Genomic DNA, 26,825 nt, shown 5'->3' on the forward strand with positions numbered 1-26,825 from the left:
AGGAGCGGGGTGTGTGAGTGGGGTGGGAGAATGAGGCCAAGAGGCCTTCTTCCTTAGCTTAAGACCTGTCACAAACATCGAGTCCTTGACATTTCTGAATTTTTGGGCCCAACATATTCAACATATTCAAAGCTTGTTTTGGGGTTGGGGGGACATTCTCCATGACACCATTACCCCTCTCCTTTCCCAGGGGATACAAGTCTGTTTCTTTCAGAAACCTACCTTCCCCCTCGCCCACAGCTTGGCCACCGCCCACTCCACACATTAAGCCCCTGCCACCAGCAGCTGGAAGAAGAGTTGGGGATGGTCGCCTAGGACACAGGGAGGCCTCAACCCTCCCTTCATCTGTAATCCTCAGGAAAGAGGTTCAAAAGGCCAAACTCAGCCTGAACCGGCCCCTGCCTCATCCCTGGTCCCTGCAACCTTCTGCAGCCAACTTCCCAAGCCACTTTCAGTTCTCTAACGCACACGGCTCTTTCACACATTGCTTGTCCACTCCCTCCACCTAGAATAACAGTGCCATGCCAGTCTGAGTTAGACCCTTCTCCTTTAGATGCCCTAGAGGACACTGGGTAGGTACCTCAGGCATTGCAGTCATCACTTACATGTTGACTAGTTTTTCTCCCCAGCAACCCATGGAATTATGTCCTACTCAGCTTTCTAACTTCCCAGTGCCTAGAACAGTGCCTGGCATAGTAGGCATTCAGTAAATATTCCCTGAGTGGATGAATGGACAGACATGCTGGGACACACTCAAACAGACATGATGCATGGAAACCATATATCTGCTAAGGGTTTACTATCCAGAATTTATAAAGAACTCATACAACGCAACAGCAAAAAGACAAACAATCCAATTAAAAAATAGGGGAAAAAGCTGAATAGACATTTCTCCAAAGAAGATAAAAAATGGCCAAGAAGCATATGAAAAGATGCTTAACATCATTAGTGATCAGGGAAATGTAAATCAAAGCCACAGTGAGATACCAATTCACCCCAGGCTACTAAAACAGAAAATTACAAGAGTTGGTGAGGATGTGGAGAAATAGGAACCCTCATGCATTATTGGTGGGAATGTAAAATGGTGCAGCTGCTATGGAAAACAGTTTGGCATTTCCTCAGAAATTAAGTATAGAATTATGATATGACCTGGCAATCCGACTCCTAGGTATATACCCAAAAGATGTGAAAGCAGGGACTCAGATATTTGCACACTGACATTCATAATGGCATTATTCACAATTGCTAAAATTTGGAAGCAACTCAAGGGTCCATCAACAGATGAATGGATAAACAAAATGTGGCAAATTCATACAGTGGAATATTACGTGGCCATAAAAAGGAGTGACATTTTGATACATGCTACAACATGGATGAACCCTGAAGACATCATACTGGGTGAAAGAAGTCAGGAAAAGGACAAATATTATATGATCTTCCTGATATGAAATAATTAGAAATGTCATAAAGTCAGAAACTAGAATACAGGTTACCAGGGGTGGAGAATGTGGAGCTGACATTTAATTGGTATAGAGTTTCTGTTTGGGGTGATGGTCAATGTTGGCAGTAGATGATGGCGATAGAGGCACAACTTAGTGAATGCACCAATACCACTGAATTGTATATTTCAAAGTAGATAAAATGGAAAATTTTAGGCTGTATGTAAGTTACCAGGAAAAAAACAACACAGAGAAGGATACCACACCAAGAGTGAACCCTAATGGAAACCATGGGGTGTAGTTAATAGAATGATGATAGTAACAATGTCTCATAATTTGTAATAAAGTTTCCATACTCATGCAAAATGTGAATAATAGGGAAAACTGTGTTTGTGAGGAGATATATGGGAACTCTGTACTTGCTGCATGACTTTTTTGTAAACGTACAACTGATCTAACAACAACAAAAAAAGATATGATAGAAAGCGACTCCTATTTTTCCAAGCTTCAGTTTCCTTATTTGTAAAAATAATAGTAACTCCCTTCAGGGATAGAGATGATGTGAATAATACATGTGGAAAGTGCCTAGCACTGAGTTAGATACCTAACAAGTGCTTAAAAAGCATAGAGACAGAGCAGCAAGCCCCCACTGAAAGAAAGTCTGTACTTAAACATCACCCGGGCTGAGCAGCTCAGCACCTTCCCTGTTCTCTTGCTGGATGGCTCGGATGGCTAAGATCATCGTCCTGCAGTGCCCACCTCTGTATCTCTCCACTTCTTGCCAGAGCTCTGTCCTACAAACCATGTGACAAGGTAATGTGCCCCTTATCAAACCATCCACGGGCCTCAGACCCTATACCAGTTTGTCCCTGTCACTTGAGAGCTTACTGAGTCTCTGCTTCCCTGACCCCAGTGACCTCACAGCCTCCCCCCCACCCCAATCCAGAGGCTTCCTCGGCCTCCTTAGTGAGGGAGCAGGAGCTGGCAGCCCGGCTGGCGCAGAAGACAAGGATTTGACTTCACTGCATGACGAACCACAGCACAGCCTCTGCTTGGGTTTCTTTCTCCCTACTTTCCGTCACCCCCTCTGACCAGAATGGGGTCCTCCCTCTCAGAGCCGCTCTTGCTCCCCTCCCCGCCCAGGGAGCTGGGAGCCCCCAGGCCTGCCTGGCAATGACATCTGTTCTGCATCTGGAATTCTGTGTTGTCTGGTTGCTATACCTCAGAGACAGTGGAGGCCAAATGGGAGGAGGCAGTTGGGGGTGGGCAGAGGAGGGTGGATTACAGAGTCCAGACAGACTGATACCGGCCAGGCCCAAAGCTGAGTTTATCTCATGAGAGGGTGGGGTGCCGGCAGGGTGAACTTGGGTACGTGTCTACTAAATCCTGGGACAGGGTGGCTGCTCCAGCTTTGCGGTATAGTGTCCAAGAGCCAGGAAACCTGGTTTGACCCCAGTTCAGTCCGATCCATGTAACCGGGAAACCACTTTCCTTTTGTGGGCTCAGTTTTCTCATCTATAAAATGGGGTCAAACTTCTAAGTTCCTTTCAGAACATGCTGACATTTGATAACACTCTAATTCTGAGATCACTTAAGTTGAAAGAGGTACCTTTAGGAAAAATGAAAGGAAATGCTAATTTGCAAGTAAAAGTGTAATTAATAGAGCCAGGAAAGCACATACAGAATCAGTGAAGGCTTAGATAAGTCCGGGATAAGATTCACTACTAAGGGAAACTTGCTATGTCTGACCTGGTTTCTAACATCTGTGGTGGGGTCAGAGAGGACCACCCCAACTGGCTGAGGAAGGGCTGGGGGCAGGAGTGAGCAAGGGCTGGGAGCTTCCCAGCTGAGGAGAAAGTAACTCTCCTGTCCTTAGAGCCTCTTCTAAGGAGGTTGCCCCTCCCCTCCAATTCTAATTTAGGTAGGAAGGAGAGTCCCACTTCTTGCATGTGGTAAAAGGGAGAACTCAGCGTCCTAAGCTCCAACTCCCACAAACAGGAGCCCCATTCCCATTAGATGCCTCCCCAGATTCCAATCCCTGACTCGGGAGCGCCTGAGGGGAGGATGACCCTAGCCCTTCGCTCTGCCCCCCGTGGAGGAGGCTTGACTTCCTCTCCCTCAAGTCCTACTGACTCTACTTCCTAAGCATCTCTAGGATGCAATCACCCCGGCCACCCCCCACCGGCGTGCTAGCCGCCACCAGCCTCTCTTCTGGATTACTTCAAGAGCCTCCCAAGGAGCGGGAGCTGCCGGCCTCCACCCCTGCCCAATCGATTCTCCACGCCGGCTGGAGTGAGCTGATGCAGAGCTGACCCTAAAACCGGCCAGGGCTCACAGGGGCTCTCAGAATGGAAACCTCGGGGGGGGGGGGGGGGGGGCTTGCAAGGCCCTCCTCTTCACTCCTCTCTGGGTACTCCATGGCCCCCGTCCCCCCCTCTCCCACCTCCCTCACTCCCACCTCTGGTACTCTAAATTCCAACCAGATTTAGTTTCTTTCACCTCTGAGCATCTGCCCGTGCTGTTCTCTGTGGAAACTTTTCCCATCCCTGTCATTCTCCCTGGCTAACCCTCCCTCCACGTTTAGCTCTGTTGTTCATCCCTTCCTCCGGGAAGGCTTTCTGACTCCCCAGCCTGGGTTGGGAGCCCTCTCTCCAGGCATCTTCCGCAGCAGGGCAGGGGACTTGTTCACCTGTCACTCTTCCTCTACCACCAGACTCAAAGCTTTGCACAGAGACAATGTCTGCCTCCTTATTTGCTATCTTCCAGGCACGAGGCACAGGCTAGCATGGTGCTCAGTAAATATTTGTTGACTGAATGTGGAGGGAAGGAAGGAATGACCCCAGTCTGGATCAGGGTAATCAGAACTCCACTGGAGTGTCCCCAGGCCTGCTGAGCTTCCCACACTCAAAGTGGGGTGGGTGAGAGGAGGGAGAGGAGAGTGGTTGCTTTAGCTGCTCACACTGCAGCCAAGAGGAGCCCCAGCTCGGGCCCTGCCCCTGCGCTGTGCACTCTGGAGCAGGGAGAGGTCAGGGCTAAAAGCAGGGAGGCTGAGCTCCTCGCTGGAGGCCCCACCAGTACCCAGGATTCGCGAATGCGGCCCCTAGTCCTGCTTCCACTTTGCTGGGCGACCCAGAGCCCTTCCTGGAGCTCGCGGAGGGGGCCGCAACTATTCCTAAATCTCCCGGGCTCCAGGACCTTGGAATCTTCTCCAACACTTTCCTGGGCCCTTCACGTGACAACCCGGGCTCCGCAGTCCCTAGACCTAGCCGTCCGGATCCTGCCCCCGGGCAGCCGCCGAACTCCAAACCAGCGGTCGGGACTGGAAAGGGGGGTTGCCTCTGCTGGGACAGAAGGGGGCCCAGCAGTTTCCAGCACTTTCCCACCCGCCGCTGGGGTTTCCTGGAGATGGGCCTGGGGCCGGTCAGGCAGAGGCTCCTTCCCTCCCACCCCACCCCCAACCCCCGCCGCCCTCCAGGCCTCCCTCCCACGTGGCCTGGTTGAGTCTCTCTGGAAAGCCGCAGCAGCTGGAGAGAAATCCCCCTCCCCACCCCCACCCCCCAGTCCCTCCCCGACTCGCCCCGGACACATCCTCAGCTTTCCCCCCGGCTGGGAGGGCTGGAGCAAGGCAAACAAAGCGGGCAGCCCATCCCCCTCCCCAGCCCCACCACCCACCCTCCCCGTGGGCCGCCCCCCAAACGCGCACAGGACGGAACGCGAGAGGGCTGGGGGTGGAGGAAGGGGCCCTGGGGAAAGGGCTCGCGCGTGGGGGGCTGTCACCCCCTCGCCGGCCCTTTCTTCAGCGTGGACAACCCTGACTCTTACCGCTACCTCCACCCGGCCCTGGAGGGCGGGGGCTGAAGGGGGCCCTGCTGACCCCGTCCGCGTTTCCCAGATCGGCCCCTGGGGGGTGGGGCAGGAGTGACACGCGTCCCATCCCGACTGCGAGAGTTGTCCACGAAAGCAACTGGTTTCCTGCCCCCTTCCCCAGCCCACTCTGGCCCACAGGTTTGGGAGAGCAACTCCCCCCTCCCCAACCTGCCCCAGGGACCACACCCACTGGGTAAAGTTGAGCGGGGAAAGTCCCCCCTCCCCGTCGGTCCGGAATCTCCCACCCTGGCCCCCCACCACAGGCAAGGACACTCCCCAAAAGCCAAGGCCAAATACTAGCTCAGCTGCATCAACGCAATTACACACGCACCCAACACAAATGGAGGTGCTGACACCCCCGCACCCCTCATCTTTCTCACGAACATACTCTCAACCCGGAGAGACTTGCGGGCAGGGCAGAGCCGAACCCTTGCAAGGCACCGACGCCGCAGCCACCCGCCCGGCCGATGCCACGCCGCGACCGTGGCACGCACTGCGGACACGTACACCCGTAGGAGCACCCTCCCCCCCCGAACACACACACCGACACCCTCCCTCCAGACTCCGCAAACCAAGGGCACACACCCCCTGTGGACGAGGACGCGCCGCACACGACCCCCGGCCGCGGCCGGCGGCGCCCCGCGCCCAGCCCGCACCCGCACAGACGCGCCGCCCGCGCGCCGCGCCCCCCGCACGCACTCGCCACCCGGGACCCGCTCCAGCCCCTCCGCCCGGCGCAGCCCCGAGCGCGGGCGCACGCACACGCCGCAGCCGCTCCCGCCGGCGCCGCGGCGCCCGCCCTTACCGCGCGCAGCCAGCAGGCAGAAGGTCAGCGCCAGGAGCCCGCGGCCGCGGCCCGCGTCGCCCCGCGCCATGGGGCCCGGCCCCGGCCGCCGCCGCCGCCGCCGCCTCCCCGCGCCTCGGCCGCCGCCGCCGGGGGAGGGCGCGCCGGGCGTCAGTGGCCCGGGGAGGCGCGGCGCCGCGGGCGGGGGCGCGGCCTCGGGGGCCCGGGCCCAAGTGGGGGCCGGCGCGGGGGCCGGGGCCGCCGCGGTCTCGCCCGCCCCTCTATCGCCATCTTGAGCGAGCAGCCGGGGCGGGGGCGCCCCAGCCCGTGCGGCCGCCTCGGCCTGGCCCTGGGCTCCTGTCCGGTGCGCCGCGACCTTGCGCAGCGCGGGGGCTCTGCCCTCCTGGGTCTGCGCCCCGGTGCCGCGCTCTCTCCGGTTTGCCTCGGGTCCCCGTTAAGCCGCTTGTTTCTGGGTCTGTCTTTTGGTCTGTCTCTGGGTCTCCTTAGCTTTCCCCTGTTGCTGCCTCAGGGTCTCCTTCATGTCTGTTCCAGGCGGAGTGGAGGCGGATTTGAGGCCTCTCTCGGTCCAGATAGCCCCATCTTGCCACCCATTCCAAGCCCAGGTTCTAGCCTGACTCCTGCTTAGGATTCACTAACAGGCACACCCAGGTCATGATAGTTCCCTTCTTATCCCCATTTCCCTTGCCATTCCACGCAGCATGCTTCTCTCCGCAGCATTCCCATTTTCGCAATAACCAACCCAGGCAGGGCATTTACTCTACCCCAGGCACTGCTCCCTTAAGTCCCCACAGCCATCCCAGGAATACATGGAAGGTTTGATTATTCCCAGTTTACACATGGGAAAACTGAGGCTGAGGGAGGTGAAGCCACTCTCCTAAGGACTCGAGGCTAGAGAGTCGCGGAAGCTGGACCTGAGCTCTGGCTTTCTGATCCTGGGGCCAGTCACCCTCCACCCCTCATCCTGCCTCCGCTGTCCATTTTTTACTGAACTACTCTTTTTCTCATTGTGCTCCTCCAACTCTCCTAGCCAGACTGGTTGCCTCAGTATCCCACAAGTATTTCCTATTCTAGAGCCAGGCTGGGGTAGGGATACGGGTACAGATTAAATGACCTATTTAAGGTCCCGTCCAACACTGAGGTGCCTGTGGTTCTTCCATTCCGTGTGTCGCCACAGTTCCCTGGGGACTTAGAGCCATTTTGTCTCTGCTAGGAACTCAGTAGGTGCCTTGCCTATCTGTTACCAGATAATAATAATCACCTGTGCTTTGCAGATCTAATAGGGACTGGCATTTATTCACTCATTGCCAGGCCTCATCTTTGACTGTCAGCAGCATTTGACTCCAATGATCACTCCCTCCTCCTTGAAACATTTGCTTCTCTTAGGATGTCATCTGGTCCGAAAGGCTTTAAATAGAATCTATAGGCTGATGATGCCCAAATTTCTCTCTCCAGTGTGGACCATCTCCACTGAAGCCAGATCTGCTCAGCATTGCTCAGCATTTCTATTAGCTGTCTAATAGGCATCTCAAACTTAACATGCCGAAAATTGGTCTCCTGAGCTTCGCCATCAAACCTGTTCCTTCTACACGTCTTGCCCATCTCGGTGTCTGGCATCTCCGTCCTTCCTGTTGCTCGGGTCAGAAACGCTGGTGCCATCCTTGATTTCACATCCTTCACTCCCACCTTCCCTGATACCACCTTGGTCAAAGCATCAGCATCTCTCACCTGGATTGTTGCAATCGCCTCCTTGCTGGTTCCCTGCTTCTGCCCTTGTCCCTGCTTCAGTTTTTTCCTGTTTCAGCAGCCTGTTAAAATGTGGGCAAGATCATGTCACTTCTCTGCTCAAAGTGGCTCCTATCTCAGAGCAAAAGTCAAAGTCCTTAGCTTGCCTGAGAAGCCCTGTTTGCTCTGTAGCCTGTTTCCTGCTCTGACCTCCCCTCCTCTCCCATCTCCTGTGCTCAATGCCTGGGCAGGCAGCGATGCTGGCGTCCTTGCTGTAACCTGATCGAGGCCAGCCTCCTCCCGTCCAGCCTCAAGACCCAGCCAGTGTCAAGCCTGGAGCTCTCTTCCCCAGGTACTGTTGTGTCTTCCTCACAACTCCCCCCACTCTCACTATCCCCCTTCCCTGCCTTTTTTTTTTTTTAACTGTAAGAACTGACAACTCTATTTTCACATTTCACAATACGAATGAAAATTACTTCTTTTTTCGTCCCACTACTTCCCTTCAAAATTATGCTCTTTGTTAGGAGGAGGGAGCAAGTCTTCCTTGTCATGCTGTTAGAAAACACGAGTCACAGCACTGTATCTCCTGGTGAAGCAGAACAAGCAATATGACACTGATTCTTAAGGGCTCCCCTCTCGCCTTATCTGCCTGGCCGGGTCCTTCCTGGCCGAGTGGGCACCGTCATGGGACGCTCAGGAGGTCTCATCACTGGGGCTCCAGGCATTGGCATGTGGCCTACTGCGGGCGGCCTCATTCCCGGAGCAGGTCCCACTGGCATCATCCCAGGAGGAGGAGGGCCCATCATTGGCATCGTGGGAGGGCCCCCCATATGGAGTGCTGGCATCATACCAGGGTGAGGAGGTCCCGGCAGCCTGGGGGGAGGTAGGAAATGGAGTAGGAGGTACCTTCCCTCGTTGCAGTGTCGGTCAGGCTCATAGTCGTCATTCACAGTCCCTTGTGTTTCCTGCCTCTGCAGTGTCCTTCTCACAGATGGAGAGTCATGGGTGAGGTGCGTATCACAGCACAATACAACTCAGGCATGTTGCTCTGTTGATCACTCCGTTCCCCCTGCTTTACTTTTGTAACATTTACCACTTTCAGGCATGCTCTAAATTTTACTTGTTTCATCTATAATCTGTCCCCGAAACTAGAATGTACCCCCCATGAGAATGGGGATTTTTGTCTTTTAGGTTCATTGCTGAATTCTAAGTGGCCAGACAAGCACCTGGCAAGTAGCTGCCCCTGGACAGCAGGGCCCCTGGGACACTCGTGGCGGGGGGGGGGGGGTTGGGAACGGGAGCAGGAGGAGGAGGAGGGACAGTAAGGGCGTGTGTGGTGGGGATGGCCAGTTGTTGGGGATATTTGACAATCTAAGGAGCGTGGAACCAACAGAGAGGTGGGGGAGGCAGGGGGAGGCAGCTCCCTGTGCAGAACCAGCGGTGTGAGAGCACGGGAGTGTTCTGGCATTGGTAGATCCAGGTCACTCCTGGGTGCTCACGAGTCAGGCCCTGCTCTGGGCCCTGGGAGCACAGCACTGAACAAGAAGCTTCTTGCCTGTGTGGTGCTGAGTCCAGTGAGGGAGCCAGATGAGTAGACAGGCGAGTATAGTGCCTTGAGGTACAGGCTGTGATGGGGGCTGCCAGGGGCGCCCTCAAGCCAAACTTTTGGGCAGACAGGGAGGTCTTCCTCAGGAAACAAGTGCCAAGCCCAGAATGAAGGAGGTTTGAATGGGCAGGAGAGCTGGGGTGGGAGACGAAAGCAAACACGGAGGGTGGGGCCATCGTCACCTGGAAAGCACTATTGGTTTTGCTGTCGAATGAATGAATGAATGAATGAATGAACATATGAATGAACAAGATGTACCTTGTTCCGCATGAAGAGACTGATTCCGCAAACCACACGTATCCAATGAACTTCTCTATGTTCGTATCTCACAGGCTCTGGGTGGGGGGTGTGGGATGTAAGGAAAAGGGGAGTCACAGTCTCAGCCAGGCCAACCCAGCGTAAGGAACGAGTCAGGGTTCTTGTCCTGCCTCTCTCACAGGCTTGCTGTGTAACTCGGGTAACTTCTTTCCTCTCTCTGGGCCTCAGCCTCATCACTGAGAAAAATAAGAGGGCTAGGGTGTGAGCCACATTATCTGACCAGCGGTTCCGTGGGGATCACGTCACTAAAGGTGGATATGGCACCCGTTTTACTTTAAAAAAAAGACACAAAACTATCAATAAGATAATGACTCTATTATTTTCCTCTTTCAAATGGTGCCTTGGAACGCCCCTAACTGCATATGGGCCATTCACAGTTGGAGGTCAGTGCAGGGCAGGGGGACATGCTCGGGAGAACACCATCAGCCACCGGCATGGGTTTTTTTCATTAAACAACTCTAAATGTTTTCAAACTTAGTTATTTATATATTGTTTAATTTAGAGCCCTGTTGGACCGTAAGAAATATATAATAAATTTAAGAAGTACGAATACTACACTAAAAAACCTGATGCTGAGAAGAAAATAATTTTGCAATTTGCTTCAAACTGATCAAGAAATGTTAGTCTTCCAACAAAAATTCACTAGTCACTAGTATAACAAAAACCAACGTTTGAAAACAAAATCTAATGACAGTTCATTTATTGGAAAGGCAGACTATTCGTATCTACAATGTATTTTTCCCTGCTACCACCCTACTTTTTTTTTTCTTTTTTTTTTATTCATTTTTAAAAAATATTACATTCAAAAAATATGAGGTCCCCATTCACCCCCACCGCCCCCACCCCACCACTCCCCCCACAGCAACACTCTCCCCCATCATCATGACACATCCATTGCATTTTGTGAGTACATCTCTGGGCATCGCTGCACCTCTTTTTTTTTTTTTTTTTTTTGCTGTCTGTGTCCCTTCGCTGTGTGATCTTCTGTATCAATTTCTCTTTTTTGTTTTTTCATCTTTCTCCTCTAGGATTCACCGGGATTCGATCCTGGGGACCTCTGATGTGGGGAGAGGTTCCCTGTCAATTGCACCACCTCAGTTCCTGGTCTCTGCTGCCCTTCACCTTGACTCTCCCTTTTGTCTCTCTTTTGTTGTGTCATTATCTTCCTGCATGACTCACTTGAGAAGGCACTGGCTCACTGCGTGGGCACTCGGCTCACTGCGTGGGCACTCGGCTCATTGCACAGGCCCTCGGCTCGCCGCGTGGGCACTGGCTCACCACATAGGCACTCACGCAGGCACTTGGCTCACCGTGCGGGCACTGGCTCGCTGCGCAGGCACTGGCTCACCACATGAGCACTCACATGGGCACTTGGCTCACCATGTGGGCACTTACACAGGCACTTGCCTCACCACGCGGGCACTTGGCTGCCACACGGGCACTCACGCGGGTGGGCACTCGGCTCACTGTGTGGGCACTGGCTTGCTGTGCAGGACTGGCGCACCATGTGGGCACTCACGAGGGCACCTGACGTGCCACGCGGGCCCTCACACAGACACTTGGCTCACCATGTGGGCCCTCGGCTGCCACGCGGATGCTCGGCTCGCTGCGTGGGCAATGGCTTGCTGTGTGGGCACTCGGCTCAACACAGGGGTGCTCGCACAGGCACTTGGCTCACTGCACAGGCACTGGCTCACCATGCAGTCACTTGCGTGGGCACTCAGCTTGCCATGCAGGCATTTGGCTCACCACATGGGCACTTGAGTAGGCACTGGCTCACCACGCAGGCATGCTTTCCCTTCTTTTTCACCAGGAGGCCCCAGGGATCAAAACCCAGGTCCTCCCATATGGTAGGTGGAGCCTCATCTGCTCCATCTACTTGAGCCTCATCTGCTTCCCTCAAGAGTGTATTATTTGGGGAGAAGGGATTCCCAATAGAGCCTAAAATCCTTTTCACATTTCAAAAACAAAACTCAAAAAATAAAAAAACTGTTAACTAGCACAAAATGCAGTCATATCATGATAGTAATTTTTGTCTATTTTTGATCCCATAATTCAGTATTAGGTTGCAATGTACATTTAGTACCAAACTAAAATTGACATATAGTTTTGTTTGTTGACAAAAATCATGTTTGTTTGTTTTCAATTTATTAAAATCAGCATGGGGAAGTGGATGTGGCTCAAGCTGTTGGGTGCCCACCTACCACATGAGAGGTCCCAGGTTTGGTTCCTGGTGCCTCCTAAAGAAGATGAGCAAGACAGCGAGATGATGTGATGGGCTGGTGCAGAGAGCTGATGTACCAAGATGATGCCACAAGGAGACACAATGAGGAAACACAATGAGAGACATAACAAGCAGGGAACAGAGGTGGCTCAAGCAATTGGGTGCCTCCCTCCCACATGGGAGGTCCTGAGTTTGGTTCCAGGTGCCTCCTAGAAAGAAGATGAGCAGACACAGAGAGCACACAACGAACAGACACAGAGAGCATACAGCAAGTGCAAACAATGAAGGGGGTGGATAAGAAATAAATAAAATAAATCTTAAAAAACTCCAGGATAATCAGCAAGATGGCGGCAGAGTAAGGCGCTCCTAGAGTCAGCTCGTTCTCCAGGGCAATTGTAATCACCCAGAGCTACCTAAAGCACCAGTTTGGGGGCTCCAGGAAAACAGAAGAGCATTCTGCAACATCCTTGAAAGAATGGAAGGGGGAAGACTGCTCATCTGCAAAGATTTGTAAGTAGAGCACTCCATGCCATGGAGGTTGGTGCCCATCCTCCACTGGTGGCACAAGTCACTCAGGATCTATTCCACCACTGGAATTGGAAACTCCAGTTCCCAAAAACGGGGGAGGAGGAGACGGTTGGGCACCAACTTCAGCTACTGATTAGTAAACTTGACTAGTCAAGTACAATCCTAAGAACAGCTAAAGTTTGAAACTGTCCAAATCAGAAAGAGGCTGATAACTGCCATCTTAACTCCACCCCTGGCACAAAGGGAAGCAGGGCAGATTGAAAATCACAGTGCTGGTAGGAACTGGCTTCTTTCCATCCAAGTCAGACTGTAGCTCTAGCCTAAGCCCCAGCCCCATCTCCAGCAGGGAGGAAGCTGGGGGTAAAGCAGGCTAGATAGGGAATCTATAGATGGATCTGGAACCTGGCAAAAAGTCCACGTGTACACCAGTACCCCCAAGATGACTACTGGAAGACCCTGATGAGAAACCCCATTCGGAAGGAGAGTCCCTCCAGAAGCCAGAAGCCCTGGATATTCTCTAGGGACTTTATCATTGGGCCCTCCTGGGGGACTATCAATCAAAACAGCAAACAGCTGTAACTCCTTCCCTGTCATTAGCAAAGGGACAGAATAATTAATGGTTTAAAAAGCAAATGCAAAGACCTTTTGCTCTTTCTTGACTTTTGACCCCTATTCTGGCCTTCTTCACCCCTGCCTGGATCAATACTCAAGTAAACCTGGGGATTTATAATCCATAAGGGGAAATTGTATTATATAAATCAGCCCTCTTTATCACTCTTCAGCCCCTTCCTCTCTATCAGGGACCCATGATCTGTTATTTTATCCTATTTCTCTTTCCTCTGTACCGTAATAAATTACTGGTGTTATCAATGTGGCTTGCTTTTGAAATTAATGTAGTTTAGTCAAGAACTCAGACAACATCTGGTAACAGGGGGGCCTGCACCTGTTACAGGAAAATACAGGCCATGCCAACAGAGACTGGTGATCATTCTACTCTGGTGGCACAAGCTGCCTCGGGAACTGTTCTGTGGCTGGAGTTGGAGGCTCCATTTCCCAAAAACAGGGGAACGGGAGACGGTTGGCCTCCGACTTCAGCTACTGATTGGTGGGCTCAGCTGGCTGGAATATAACCCTGGAATATTACAGCTGGGGTTTGGGCCTGTCTGGATCAGAGCGGGGCTGGTTGCTGCCATTTTGACTCTGCCCCCTCATGAGGGGAGGCCAGGTCAACTGAAAATCACAGTGAGGGTAGCGACCAGCTTTCATCCAGATTGGACTGCAACCCTAGCCTAGGCTTCAGCCTCACCGCTAGTAGAGGATAGAGGCTTCAGCCCCACCTCTCTTAGGGAGGAGGCTGTCAGAGCCTGCACCAGCCCCTCCAGGTAACCATGGGTACACTCAGCTGGCACGGCTGGAAGTCTGCCAGGATAACGGCAGTCACTTTGGACCCACATGAGATAGACTGCTGCTCACACCTACAGCTCCATCCCTGTCCCAGGCAGGGGAGGAAGGGGCATGAAGCTTCATCAGTCTCTCTGGATAACTAGAGTCTAGGCCTGCATGACTTGGATTATTACACACTGCTGTGGTTCTGTTCCTACCCTTGGCAAAGGAGAAAGTTGGGAGAAGTTTCATTGGTCCCTTGGGCAATGCGAGCAGCAGGAGCCTCCAGAGCCTATAGCACCAACTACATCCTTGATTCTTACTACACAATCAGCAAGGCAGAAAGGGCAAGAAAGCCCTATACTAAAGGGAGAAACTGCACCCAGAATAAACACATCCAGTAAGCCAGATGCCAAGATACCAACAAAAAATTACAATCCACACCAAGAAATGGGAAGATATGGCCCAGTTAAAGAAAAAAAAATTAGCTGCCAGATGACATAAAGGAGTTGAGACAACTAATCATAGATGTTCAAACAAATCTCCTTAATAAGTTCAATGAGATGGCTAAAGCATTCCAGGATATTAAGAAGACACTGGCTGAGCACAAAGAAAAATTTGAAAGCATAAGTAGAAAAATAACAGATCTTATGGGAATGAAAGGTGCAATAAATGAAATAAAAAATATACTTGAATCATATAATAGCAGATTTCAGGAGGCAGAAGAAAGGATTGGTAAGCATGAAGAAATGGCCTCCAAAAGGGAATATACACAAGAATGGAAAGAATTGAACAAGGTCTCAGGGAACTAAATGATAGCAAGAGATGTGCAACATACGTGTCATGTGTGTCCCAGAAGGGAAGAGAAGGGAAAAGGGGCAGAAGGAATATTTGAAGAAATAATGGTGGAAAATTTCCATCCATATTGAAGGACATGGATATCATGTCCAAGAAGCATAATGTACTCCCATTTGAATAAATCCAAATAGACCAACCCCAAGACACATACTAATCAGAATGTCAAATGCCTAAGACAAATAGAAAATTCTGAGAGCAACAAGAGAAAAACTATGCATAACATAAGATACCCAATAAGATTAAGTGCCAATTTCTCATCAGAAACCATGGAGGCAAGAAGACAATGGCATGATATAGTTAAAATACTGCAAGAGAAAAACTTCCAGCCAAGAATCTTATATCCAGCAAATTTGTCTTTCAGAAATGAGGGTGAGTTTAGAGTATTCACAGATAGACAGAAACTGAGAGTTTGTAGCCAAGAGACTGTCTTTGCAGGAAATACTAAAGGGTGTGTTACAGTCTGAAAAGGAATGGCAGGTGAGAGAGGCTTGGAAAAGAGTCTAGAAATGAAGATTATATCAGTAAAAGTAACTAAAAGTGTAAAAAGAGTGGTGAAAATAAAATATGACAGATAAAACCCAAAGGCCAAAATGGGTGAAATAAGAACTGCCTTTACAGCAATAACATTGAATGTTAATGAATTAAATTCCCCAATCAAAAGACAGAGACTGTGAGAATGGATAAGAAAATATGAGCCACCTATATGCTGTCTGCAAGAGACTCACCTTGGATCCAAGGATACCAATAAATAGAAAGTGAAAGGCTAGAAAAAGATATTCCATGCATTCAGTAACCAAACCAAACAACACACACCCCGCCCCCACAAAAAACAAACAAACAAAAAAACCCAAGTACCTATGCTTATATTAGATGAAATAGGCTTTAAAAGACACTAGTAATGCACAATCTGACAGGAAATCAGCGGGGGGAAATTCCATTTACAATAGCAACTAAAAGAACCAAATTTTTTAGGAATAAACTTAACCAACAATGTAAAATGCTTGTATTCAGAAAACTACAACTCATTGTTTTGTTTTGTTTTTAAAGATTAATTTTATTTATTTCTCTCTTCTTCTTCCCCATTGTCTGCTCTGTGTGTCCATTTGCTGTGTGTTCTTCTGCATCCACTTGCATTATCCAGCAGCACTGGGAAACTGTGTCTCTTTTTTGTTGTGTCATCTTGCTGTGTCACCTCTCTGTGTATGCAGCACCACTCCTGGGTGGGTTCTCCTTACAGGGCACACTCCTTGCATGCGGGGCACAGTAGTCTGCGTGCAGCAGCACTGCATGTGGGCCAGCTTACCACACTGGTCAGGAGGTCCTGGGGATCGAACCCTGGGTCCTCCGTATGGTAGATGGGTGCTCTATCAGTTGAGCCACATCTGCTTCCCTACAACTCTTTGTTAAATGAAATTTAAAAAGACCTAAATAATTGGAAGAACAGTCCATGGATTGGAAGACTAAATATCATTAAGATGTCACTTCTGGGAAGTGGACTTGGCCCAGTGGTTAGGGCGTCCGTCTACCACATGGGAGGTCCGTCGTTCAATCCCTGGGTCTCCTTGACCTGTGTGGAGTTGGCCCATGCGCAGTGCTGATGCGCACAAGGAGTGCCGTGCCACGCAGGGGTGTTCCCTGTGAAGGGGAGCCACACACACAAGGAGTGCGCCCCATAAGGAGGGCCACCCAGCGTGAAAGAAAGGGCAGCCTGCCCAGGAATGGTGCCCATGCACACGGAGAGTTGACGCAGCAAGATGACACAACAAAAAGAAACACAGATTCCCAGTGCCGCTAACAACAACAGAAGCAGATAGAAACAAGAACACGAGCAAATGGACACAGAGAGAACAGACAACTGGGCGGGGGGAGGGGAGAGAAATAAATAAATAAATAAAAACTTTATTTTTAAAAAAGGAGGTTCACACTCCCTAAAAGAGGTGAAGCATTAAAAAAAAAAGAGAGATGTCAATTCTACCCAAATTAATGTACAGATTCAATGCAATCTTGAAAAAATTCCACCAGCATTTAAAAAATAAATGGAAAACACGATTATCAAATTTATTTGAAAGGGTAAGAGGTCCCAAATAGCCAGAAACATCTTAAAAAGGAAAAGTGAAGGTGGAGGACTCTCACTTCTGCACTTTAAATCATATTACCTAGTTACAGTGGTAAAAACAGCACGGTACTGGCATAAAGACAGACACACAGACCAATGGAACTGAAATGATGGTTCAGATACAGACTTTCACATCATAGTCAAGTGATATTTGACAAACCTGTCAAACCCATCCAGCCTGGGCAGAACAGTCCATTCAACAAATGCTGCTGAGAGAACTTGATATCCATAGCCAAAAAGGAAAGGGGACCCCTATCTCAACCTTATACAAAATTAACTCAAAATGTATCAAAAACCTAAATATAAAAGCAAGAACCACAAAACTTCTAGAAGAAAATGTGGTAGGTGGTGGATTCTTAAAGGAGATAAGAAGACTGAGATGTGCTACTGATGTTTAATGTGTGTAGAAGTTTAATTAACTTTGTGTAAAAGTGTGGAAATGTAAAGAGTAGATAGTAACAGATTATAAAGTGAGTTTATAAAACAGAATTAGTCTAGGGATATAAATGCCAATTGAAAGAAAGCTAGAGGGAAGCAGATGTGGCTCAAGTGATAAGGCCTTCACCTACCATATGGGAGGACCTGGGTTCGATCCCTGGGGCCTCCTGGTGAAAAAGAAGAAGAGAAAGTGTGCCTGAGTGGTGAGCCAGTGCCTGTGTGGCAAGCCGAGTGCCCATGTGGGTACCGTGTGGTGAGCTGAGTGCCCATGTGGTGAGCCAGGTGCCCACACAAGTGCTCAAGTGGTAAGCCAAGTGCCCATATGGTAAGCCGAGTGCCCATATGGTAAGCCGAGTGCCCAAGCAAGAGCCCGTGTGGCAAACTAAGTGCTCACGTGGTGAGTCGAGTGCCCACATGAGTGCCCATGTGGTGAGCCAGTGCCCATGTGGTGAGCCTAGTGCCCGCGCAGCAAGTGGAGTTCTTGTGCGGTGAACCAGTGCCCGCGGAAGTGAGTCCTGCAGCAAGACGATGATGCAACAAAAGAGAGACAAAGGGGAGAGTCAAGGTGAAGCACAGCAGAGACCAGGAACTGAGGTGGCGCAATTGATAGGGAACCTCTCTCCACACCAGAGGGTCCCCAGGATGGAATCCTGGTGAATCCTAGAGGAGAAAGACGAGAAGACGAAAAAAGAGAGAAATAGATACAGAAGATGACACAGTGAATGAACACAAACAGCAAAAACAGCAGGGTGGGGGAGGGGTGGGGGAAGGGGTGAAGAAGAAAAAAAAAGAAAAAAGAAAGCTAGAGAGTAATCTAGGACTGAATAACACAGTAAACCCAGAGGTGGATGAGAATTGTGGTCGATGGTATAGATCCAAGAATATCCTTTGTGAGCTAGAGCAGATGTACATCACTATTGCAGGGTGGGGGTAATGTGGAGAAGCATGGGAAAAATACAACTGGAGTGACCTATGGACTGTGCTTAACAGTGAAAATGTAATATTTATATATCTATGCCAAAGAAATACTGTGTTGATAATGGCGGGGTATGGAAAAAGTGTGCCAAACATATGCTAAGGACCTGGTAATAGTCTGATCATATTATCTCATAATCTGTAATAAATGTTCGACCACGGTGTGGTGTGTTGATAGAGGGCTTTGTATGGGAACCCTGCACATGTGAATGATTGTTTTGTAAATTTACAACTTCTGTCATAAAAATATGTTTAAAAAATAATAACGGGTAGATAAGGACTATAGTTAGTAAGATTTTGACAATAATCTTTCATCATTTGAAAAAACTGTCTCACAACAATGCAAGGTGTTGGTGGAGGGTTGGTGTATGGGACCCCGGTATGATGTTCTGCATGTTTGCTCTGTAAGCTCAAAACTTTTAATATGCCCTTATTGTTTATGTATGTTTATGTGTGTGTGAAATACTTCAATAAATTTTTTATAATGCCCAAAAAACCCACATCAGCATAGATCACTTGTGAAATGGGGAAAGGGCTTTCTTTTTTTAAATCATCACTTTAATTAAATATACTAAAGTGACCTTGAATTAATAATCCACTGTTCTAAACTATTATTTTTGCTTAAAATAATTTATTTGAGACAGTTCTCAGAAGCAACATGTTGGGGACAGGTCGATGGAGGAACCTCCAGGCTGGAGCACTGCAGTTTCTATGGCTTTAACCAGTGATGCTGTTAAACAAAGGGAAACAAAGGAGGAAGAGCAGGACAGGGGAGAGGGGAGAAAATGAGCTTTCTTAAAACCTACTGAGTGTGAAGTGGCTTCGTGGCATCCAAATGAAAATGTTAAAGCACTGGAAACACAAGTTTGATTTGAGCAGAGAGATCAAAACAGAAATCCTTTTGAGAGCTGCTACTTCTCCAATCAGTGTATTTTACACACTTTTTGTAATTCTTTATTGAATTATCTATGTCCAATGCTCTTTGCAGGCAGGGACCATGTGTATCTTGCTCACTCCTGTCCCCCTGGAATCTAGTACAGTGTGGAGCATATATTAAGATCCCAATGAATACTTTTAAAATGAATGTTTAAAAAAATAGTCACTCCTTTATTATCTGCAATGCAAAAATGATGAAAGTTTCAAATCACTAAGGGATTCTCAAGGTTACATATTACTGTGAAAGGGTTTTTGAACATCAAAAAATGTTGGTGGGGAAATGGATGTGGCTCAACCAATTGGGCTCCCATCTACCATATAGGAGGTCCAGGGTTTGATGCCCAGGGCCTCCTGGTGAAGCTGGCCCACATGGAGTGCTGGCCCATGCAGGAATGCAGTCCTGCACAGGAGAGCTGGCTGGTGCAGAGAGCTGGTGCAACAAGATGACCCAACAAGAGACACAGAGGAGAGAAAGTAAGAAGACGTAGCAGAACAGGGAGCTGAGGTGGCACAAGAAAGTAATCACCTCTCTCCCACTCCAAAAGGTCCCAGGATCGGTTCCTGGAGCTGCCCAATGAGAATACAAGCAGATACAGAAGGACACACAATGAAGGGACTCAGAGCAGACAATGGGGGAATGGGAGGGGGGATAAAATAAATCTTTAAAAAAAAAAAGTTGGGAAATGCTTGCTAGATAATATCTAAGACCTTTGTCAGCTCTGTAATCCTAAATCAAGAAACTGCTCTATGAGACCAGTATTGGGGGTGGGAGGGGTTCTGTGGCACTCATAATAGATAAAAATTCATCATTGTGAGTTGTCTAAGTATGTGAACATATTTAGAACATGTCTACAAACTCTTTCACATTATTTCATTCAAGAAGTGTAGTCTGATTCTCCTCCCTTCTTCTGAGTTATGTCATAAAAGGGGTCCAGTTCCAGCTCCCTCCTGGCTTTCTCTCAAGGGTCATTCACCTTTAGAATCCTAAGCTCCTTTGTGAAAAAGCCCAGCTATCTTGAAGCCACTTTACTGGGGAGACTGTGGAGAGATTACAAGCAGAGGGAGATGCTGGAGGAACCCAGATGTTTGAGTCTTTCCAGCCCTGGAGTCAAATGTGGACTCCAGCCCCAGCCACTGTCTGATTACAACTGCATAAGAGACTCTAAGCCCAGTTAACCCCTAGAACTGTGGCAGAGAATAAAAATAGCAAATGATTGTTATTTTACACTGCTAAATTTAGGGTGGTTTGTTATAAAGCAATACATGACCAGAACTACTGCTTTAGTTCAGTTCACTATTAGAGCTGGTTTGGTTCACTATTGTGGTGGTTTGAAGGTATATGTACCCAAGAAAAACATGTTCTTAAATCCAATCCGTTCTTGTGGGTACAGGATATTTAATGAGGCTACTTCAGTTAAGGTGTAACCGCCCTCATTCAGGATGGGACTTAATCCTATTACTGGAGTCCCTTATAAATGGAAGAGAGATGGGGAGGGGGAGGGGGGAGAAAGAGAGAGAGAGAGAAAGAGAGAGAGACAGAGAGAGAGGGAGGGAGGGAGGGAGGGAGAGTGCCACAGAAGCAAGAAGCTGAAAGCAACAAAACTCCAAGAGAAGGGAGAGACCAGCAGCCTCCACCTCATGCCTCGCCATGTGGCAGAGGAGCCAAGGATCACCAGCAGCCTGTCTTCAGGAAGAAAGCATCACCTTGATGATGCCTTAATTTGGACATTTTCCTGGCATCAAACTGTAAGTTAATAAATTCCCATTGTTTAAGCTAACCCATTTCATGGTATCTGCTTTAAGCAGCCTAGGAAACTAAAACAACTATTATAACCACACACTGCCATCCCCGCTCACCCTCTTTTAAGGAAGATGAAAAAGATAGGTATGTTTATAGCTTCACCCTTCCTTTTCAGAACTATTTCCCACTCCTCCCCTGCTCAGACCATCTGAACCAGAGGAATGGGTCTCATCTCACCTTGGGATGACTTTCCATACCTTTTTCATTATCAAACCCCTAACCAACTTGAAGAGATGAGATGTGGGGGCGTTTTCAGGACTTGGAGTTGTCCTGGGTGGTGCTGCAGGGACAGTTACTGGACATCGTATGTCCTCCCATGGCCCACTGGGTGGAACGTGGGAGAGTGTGGGCTATGGTGTGGACCATTGACCATGAAGTGCAGCAGTGCTCAGAGATGTATTCACCAAGTGCAATGAATGTCTCATGATGATGGAGGAGGTTGTTGTTATGGGTGGAGGAGTAGGGTGAGGGGGGTGGGGAGTATATGGGGACCTCATATTTTTTGAATGTAACATTAAAAAAATAAAGACCAAAAAAAAAAAAAAATTATGGGATAAAGGGATATTTAAATTTTCTTCTTTGTGCTTTTCTATTTTTTTCCAAATTGCCTACATTGAACATATAGTATTTTTGTAGTCAGAAATAGTAAATGTAACTTTGAGAAGAAACAAAAACAAAACAAAACATACAACCGTTTAAAATTCAACTCAACTCCCACCTCCTTCAGGGTGATTGTCTAGCCCCCACCACCTCTTCTGCCACTCAATGGGCACTGGATTACTTCTGCCATGTACAGCTATTTCTTTAGATACATAATTCATATGTCTCAGTTTTGCATCTCAAATGACAATGGAAGTTCCTTGAGGGCAGAAACTGAGCATTATGCAGATAGTCATGCCCAAAGCACATCTGTAAACCAATTGCCTGGAAATTAGAATGCATTTCTTCCAAAGAATCAACAATGATTAATGATGACTATGTTCTCAAGCTAGACCAAAGCCTAATTAACTTACTAAATACATAAAATGTTGTATATTTTGTAGGAAAATGTTGGAAATGCTAGCAATTAAACAAACAGGAAATCAATAGGAAGGTTGATGAGTTTGGGATTGAAATAGTAATAAATACATAACCTTTTCAAAAAAGACAGTAACTACATAATACAAAAAAGAAGACAGTTATTGACTAAGTAAAGCAAAAAGTTCTGCATGAATGAAAATGAATTCAAAGTTTATTACATGGCTTATCTCTGAACACATTTACATAGTCATAATAATGTAAGCACTGAGTATTGGTCTAACTAAAATGACACAGAACGATATTGAGAGGATGAGGGAGTGGGGAGCGTGTAGGTGTTTGGCGGAAAAGGGAGGGAAAACAGCTAAATCCTTATCTTCCATAAAGGGATGCCACTGGCTAATGCAGCACAACTGAAAAAATCAGAGTAACAGAACAAACATTTAGAAATTTGTTATAGTACTTGATTTTTCAAGCTCGTGCTTGTGTAACCATGATAAAAATAAAACCCAAACAAAAAAGTCAATGCAGTTCTGGTTCAGGTGGACGTCGTCCGTGCTGATGGGCCCTTTCTTTCTCACCAGCTCTTTAGGCACACACTTCTCCGCACCATTCCCTTGCGGTGCCATCAGCTAGTTCCTGCCTGGACCACGGCTCCTGACCACCTCCTCTGCTCAAGGCCACCCTGGCCTAGCAAGACAGGAATCAGAAGGCTCCTTTCTGGTCCCCTTTATGAGCCCCTGCACATCCGCTGCAATGCATAAGCGCTGAGACCTGCACTGTGGTGGGGTTTAGGGGCTCTCTGCCTATAGCTGGTCACACTGGCCATGGCAAGATGGGAGCCTTTAGCAGAACTAAAAGTTAGGTGACCCCGGTTACGTTGTCCACTGCTGTTTGGAAGCTGCACCCCTCCTGCCGGTTACTCTGTGCTCTGCCACAGTCTCTGGGCATCAGGGCTCTCACCTTATGCCTGCCCTAACCCACAGACCTTTTCCTTTGCACAACTATCCCATGACCCGGCCCCTCTGGTTTCAATGAAGTCTGTTGAGGTGAAGCAAGAAGAGTTGGGGCAGAGGCACCCCCCACCTAGCTCCCATCGTTCAAGGTTTCCTATCACTCCCCACCCCCAGTATGGTGCCTCCCAGGGTGTCACCTCTCTCCCCACCCCATCCACTCCCAACCCTCCAGCATTCCTCCCTCCTGCATCCCTTCATGTCGCTGTGCAAACTAATTTTTTGGCCCAGAATGACTTCTACTTGGGGAAACTCACCCCTTAATGCCTAATCCAAATGCTACTCCTTTTTGCAACGTCTCTGATCACCCTCTTTTTCACTGCCTAGAGGAAATAGTAGCTCATGGTTAAGCGCTTGCTATGTGCCAAGGAGTAAGAGCTTGGTGTATGTTTGCTCATATTAAGCTCACACCAACCCCGGGAAGTAGCACCATCATTAACTCTATTTTCTAGAAGAGAAAGCTGGCGATCAGAGAGGTTTAGTAACTTGCTGGAGGTCACACCATAGGACACTGTTTCTGGGGAGACAGGATGGCAAGCTGTCTGGTTCCAAACCTTCTCCTAACCGCTGTCCTTCTCTACCTCCTCAGGGCTCACACAGCACTGGCATCTCTCTTTGTGCTGCCCTCCCTTTTTTTGTTTACACGTCCATCTCCACTGCTGGAATGGGAGCCCTTGAAGAGCAGAAAATGCCTTTGGCTCCTCTAAGCATCCCCAGTCCTTGGATCTCTCAGCATGAGCCAGATCCATGATAATTGCTCAATCCCTATTGACTTCTGCACTGTGACCTTGGGCATGGCACACAACCTCTCTGAGCTCTCATTTCTCTCTCTGTTAAAAAATGGGGAGGTGAGGGATAAAAGTACAGCCCAACTAACATTCCTAGTTTGTGAAGATCGAATTGAAATGACACTGTGGGAGGGAATATTCTCTAAGTGGTGGGACACTCACCATACAAATGTTAGCTGTTGGTATTCAGGGGCGAAGGTGTGACCTGCTCACAGGTAATACATGTCATCCCTAACAAGGGCCTTGCAGCTGATGCCTTCATTCCAGGTAATGTGCAACACGGAAGATCAGGCCCCAGGTCAGGCAGGTGGAATGTACCTGGAGCCAAGACAACATCAAGTCTCCCCCGTGGGAGGCTTCTGTATCCACACTCCTTGCTCAAGGCCCAGAACCAGCTATTCTCCCAAGATCCTGGGCTGAGTCATGCTGCTCTCCCTACCCAGCATCTATGTTCTCCCCAGGGTTTGGGCCTGACAGCTCAGGTCCTGGAGAGCAGACTGCTTCCAGTGGCAGCAGGTGTGCCAGCTTCCACTTCTAAGACCCCATCTCCTGCCAGGGCTGGTCTCCCAGCAAGTCTGTGAAGGAGGTACTAGGATCTCATTTTAGAGTCCAGCAAACCAAGATTAGAAAAACAGAGGGATTGCTCAAGATCACAACTGCTGGATTTGAGCCCATCTAGCAGATTCCAAAACTCCCTATTCTTTCCCGTTCCCACTTCTTTTCTCTGGGCAAGTTCAGGGAGATTCACATCCAAGACCCACCCAGTACATGCTTTTTGAGCTCAGCATGAGCTCAGTCCCTGAAAGAACTCAGATTTCAGGCAAATACCATTTCTTGATGCTAAGATATACTTTTTTCTTTTTAAGATTTATTTTATTTATCCCACCCCCCTCATCGTTTTGCACTGTCTGCTCTCTGTGTCCATTTGCTGTGTGCTCTCTGTGTCTGCTCATCTTCTTTTTGGGAAGCACCTGGAACTGAACCTGGGACTTCCTGTATGGGAGAGAGGCTTTCAATCGTTTGAGCCATCTCAGTTCCCTGCTTTGTTGTGTCTCGTTGTCTTTCCTCTTTGTGTCTCCTTGTTTGTGTCATCTTGTCACATCAGCTTGCTGTGCCTGCCTGTTGTGCCAGCTTGCTGTCTTGTTCATCTTCTCTAGGGGACACCAGGAATGAAATGTGGTAGGTGGGACCTCCCATGTGGTAGGTGGGGGCTCAATTGTTTGAGTCACATCCGCTTCCCCTAAGATATATACTCTTTTTTATTTCCCCCCTCTTGCGGCTTGCTTGCTGTCTGCTCTGCGTCCATTCGCTGTGTGTTCTTCTGTGTGTCTGTATTCACTGCACACTCTTGTGTTTTTTTTACTTGTCTCCCTTTTTGTTGTGTCCCCTTGCTGAGCTGGCTCTCCACGGCACTTGCAGGCAGGTGGCACTCCACGGCACTTGCAGGCCAGTGGCTCTCTGCGGCGTGCGGGCAAGCCTGCCTTCAGCCATATGGTAGACAGGAGCCCAACTGATTGAGCCACAGCCGCTTCCCAGATATATACTTAAAAAAAAAAAAAACTACATTCAGATATGTAATTAAGTACTGTTACATTCATAATGTTTTGCAACCATCATCATCTATTAGTAAAAATTTTCTATTACCTCACTAAGATGCATTGTTATTCTAATTTTTATGTTTCTAATATCAGGATCTTATAAATGGTGACATCTTAGATTTTAGAAAATTTAATAGGAGTTCTAACTTGAGAGTCCTAGAGGCTGCATTCAAGTGTTCCTGTTCAGCTACCAACTAATTGGGTCTTTGGGTAAATCACTTTACCCGCCTGTTCTTCAGGGAGTAAGTCAGTCTGAGTTTTGGTACCAGCTCTACCACTTGACAACTGCCTGGCCTTGCTGTCCTCTTGGCCTGTTTCTTCATCTGTAAAATGAGGGTAGATGTCACTGATGTTTAACCTCCTCCTTTAAGCTGCAAACAAGATCATACATACAGTAAAAAGCTAAGCTGTTCTGGATAAAATGAGGGTTGGAGGACTAGAAACTCTGGGATCTCCTCAACCCCCTCCATTTCTTATGAGGCCATCCTGGAAACAGCCACAGAACCCTCACTTTGGCAAATTCCTCTCCTAAGCTATGGTTTGGGAGACCATTGCTCAGGGAAGTGGAGACACAGCCAGAAGACTTGGCTCAAGAGTAGGCTCCCATCAGCAGCTGTGATGGCTATGGTGGAATCACTTGCTGGCTCTGGCCTCAGTTTATCTGTAAAGAAAGGAGATTAGGTGAATTCAAAGATCTATTCTGGGGGAGCAGATATGGCTCAAGTGATTGGGCTCCTGTCTACCATATGGGGGTCCCAGGTTTGGCTCCTGGGGCCTCCTGGTAAAGGAGAGCTGGCCTGCACGGAGAGCTGACACAACAAAAAAGAGACACAGAGGAAAAGACAATGAGAGACACAACAAACCAGGGAGCTGAGGTGGCTCAAGCAATTGAGTGCTTCTCTCCCATGTCAGAAGGTCCAGGGATAGGTTCCTGGTGCCTCCTAAAGAGAAGATGAGAAGACAAGCAGACACAGAAGAATGCACAGCAAATGGACAGAGAGCAGACAGCAAGTGCAAGCAGCAAGGGAGGGAGGGGAATAAATAAAATAAATCTTAAAAAAAAAAGCTATTCCGGCTCTCACATTCTGTGAACAAAATCTTCCATTGCTCTTCACTCTGGCTGCACATTAGAATCACCTAGGAAACTTACAAAAAAAAAAAAAAAAAAATTAAAAGATGGCAGGTACAGTAAACAAAGCCTCAAACAAAAGTGCTAATCATGATTCTTTTACTTCCTTTATTTGAATCTATAATTTTCAATATACTGGTTAGATACATTTCTCAGAGACTTAAAGCCCTCAGATTGTTCCTATGCCATAAAACTCAGCAGATAGGTGGCCAATTTCTACCCTTCAGTTCTTCAGGCACGCCCTGGACAACTAATAAAACAATG

The 26,825-nt window shown here is 48.5% G+C and overlaps 1 protein-coding gene across 1 annotated transcript in view; it reads right to left on the reverse strand.

The window, feature by feature from the left end:
* The window catches only part of IGDCC4 (immunoglobulin superfamily DCC subclass member 4), a 38,425-nt gene extending 32,229 nt beyond the window's left edge, over nt 1-6,196 (reverse strand). The window contains exon 1 of the mRNA XM_004453146.3: nt 6,112-6,196. Within this exon, the coding sequence (XP_004453203.2) occupies nt 6,112-6,181 (70 nt within the window). The 5' untranslated portion in view covers nt 6,182-6,196. The remainder of the gene's footprint in view (nt 1-6,111) is intronic.
* Between the last annotated feature and the right edge of the window lie 20,629 nt (nt 6,197-26,825).

Source organism: Dasypus novemcinctus, chromosome 3 (assembly GCF_030445035.2).
Source record: "Dasypus novemcinctus isolate mDasNov1 chromosome 3, mDasNov1.1.hap2, whole genome shotgun sequence".
NCBI lineage: Eukaryota > Metazoa > Chordata > Mammalia > Cingulata > Dasypodidae > Dasypus > Dasypus novemcinctus.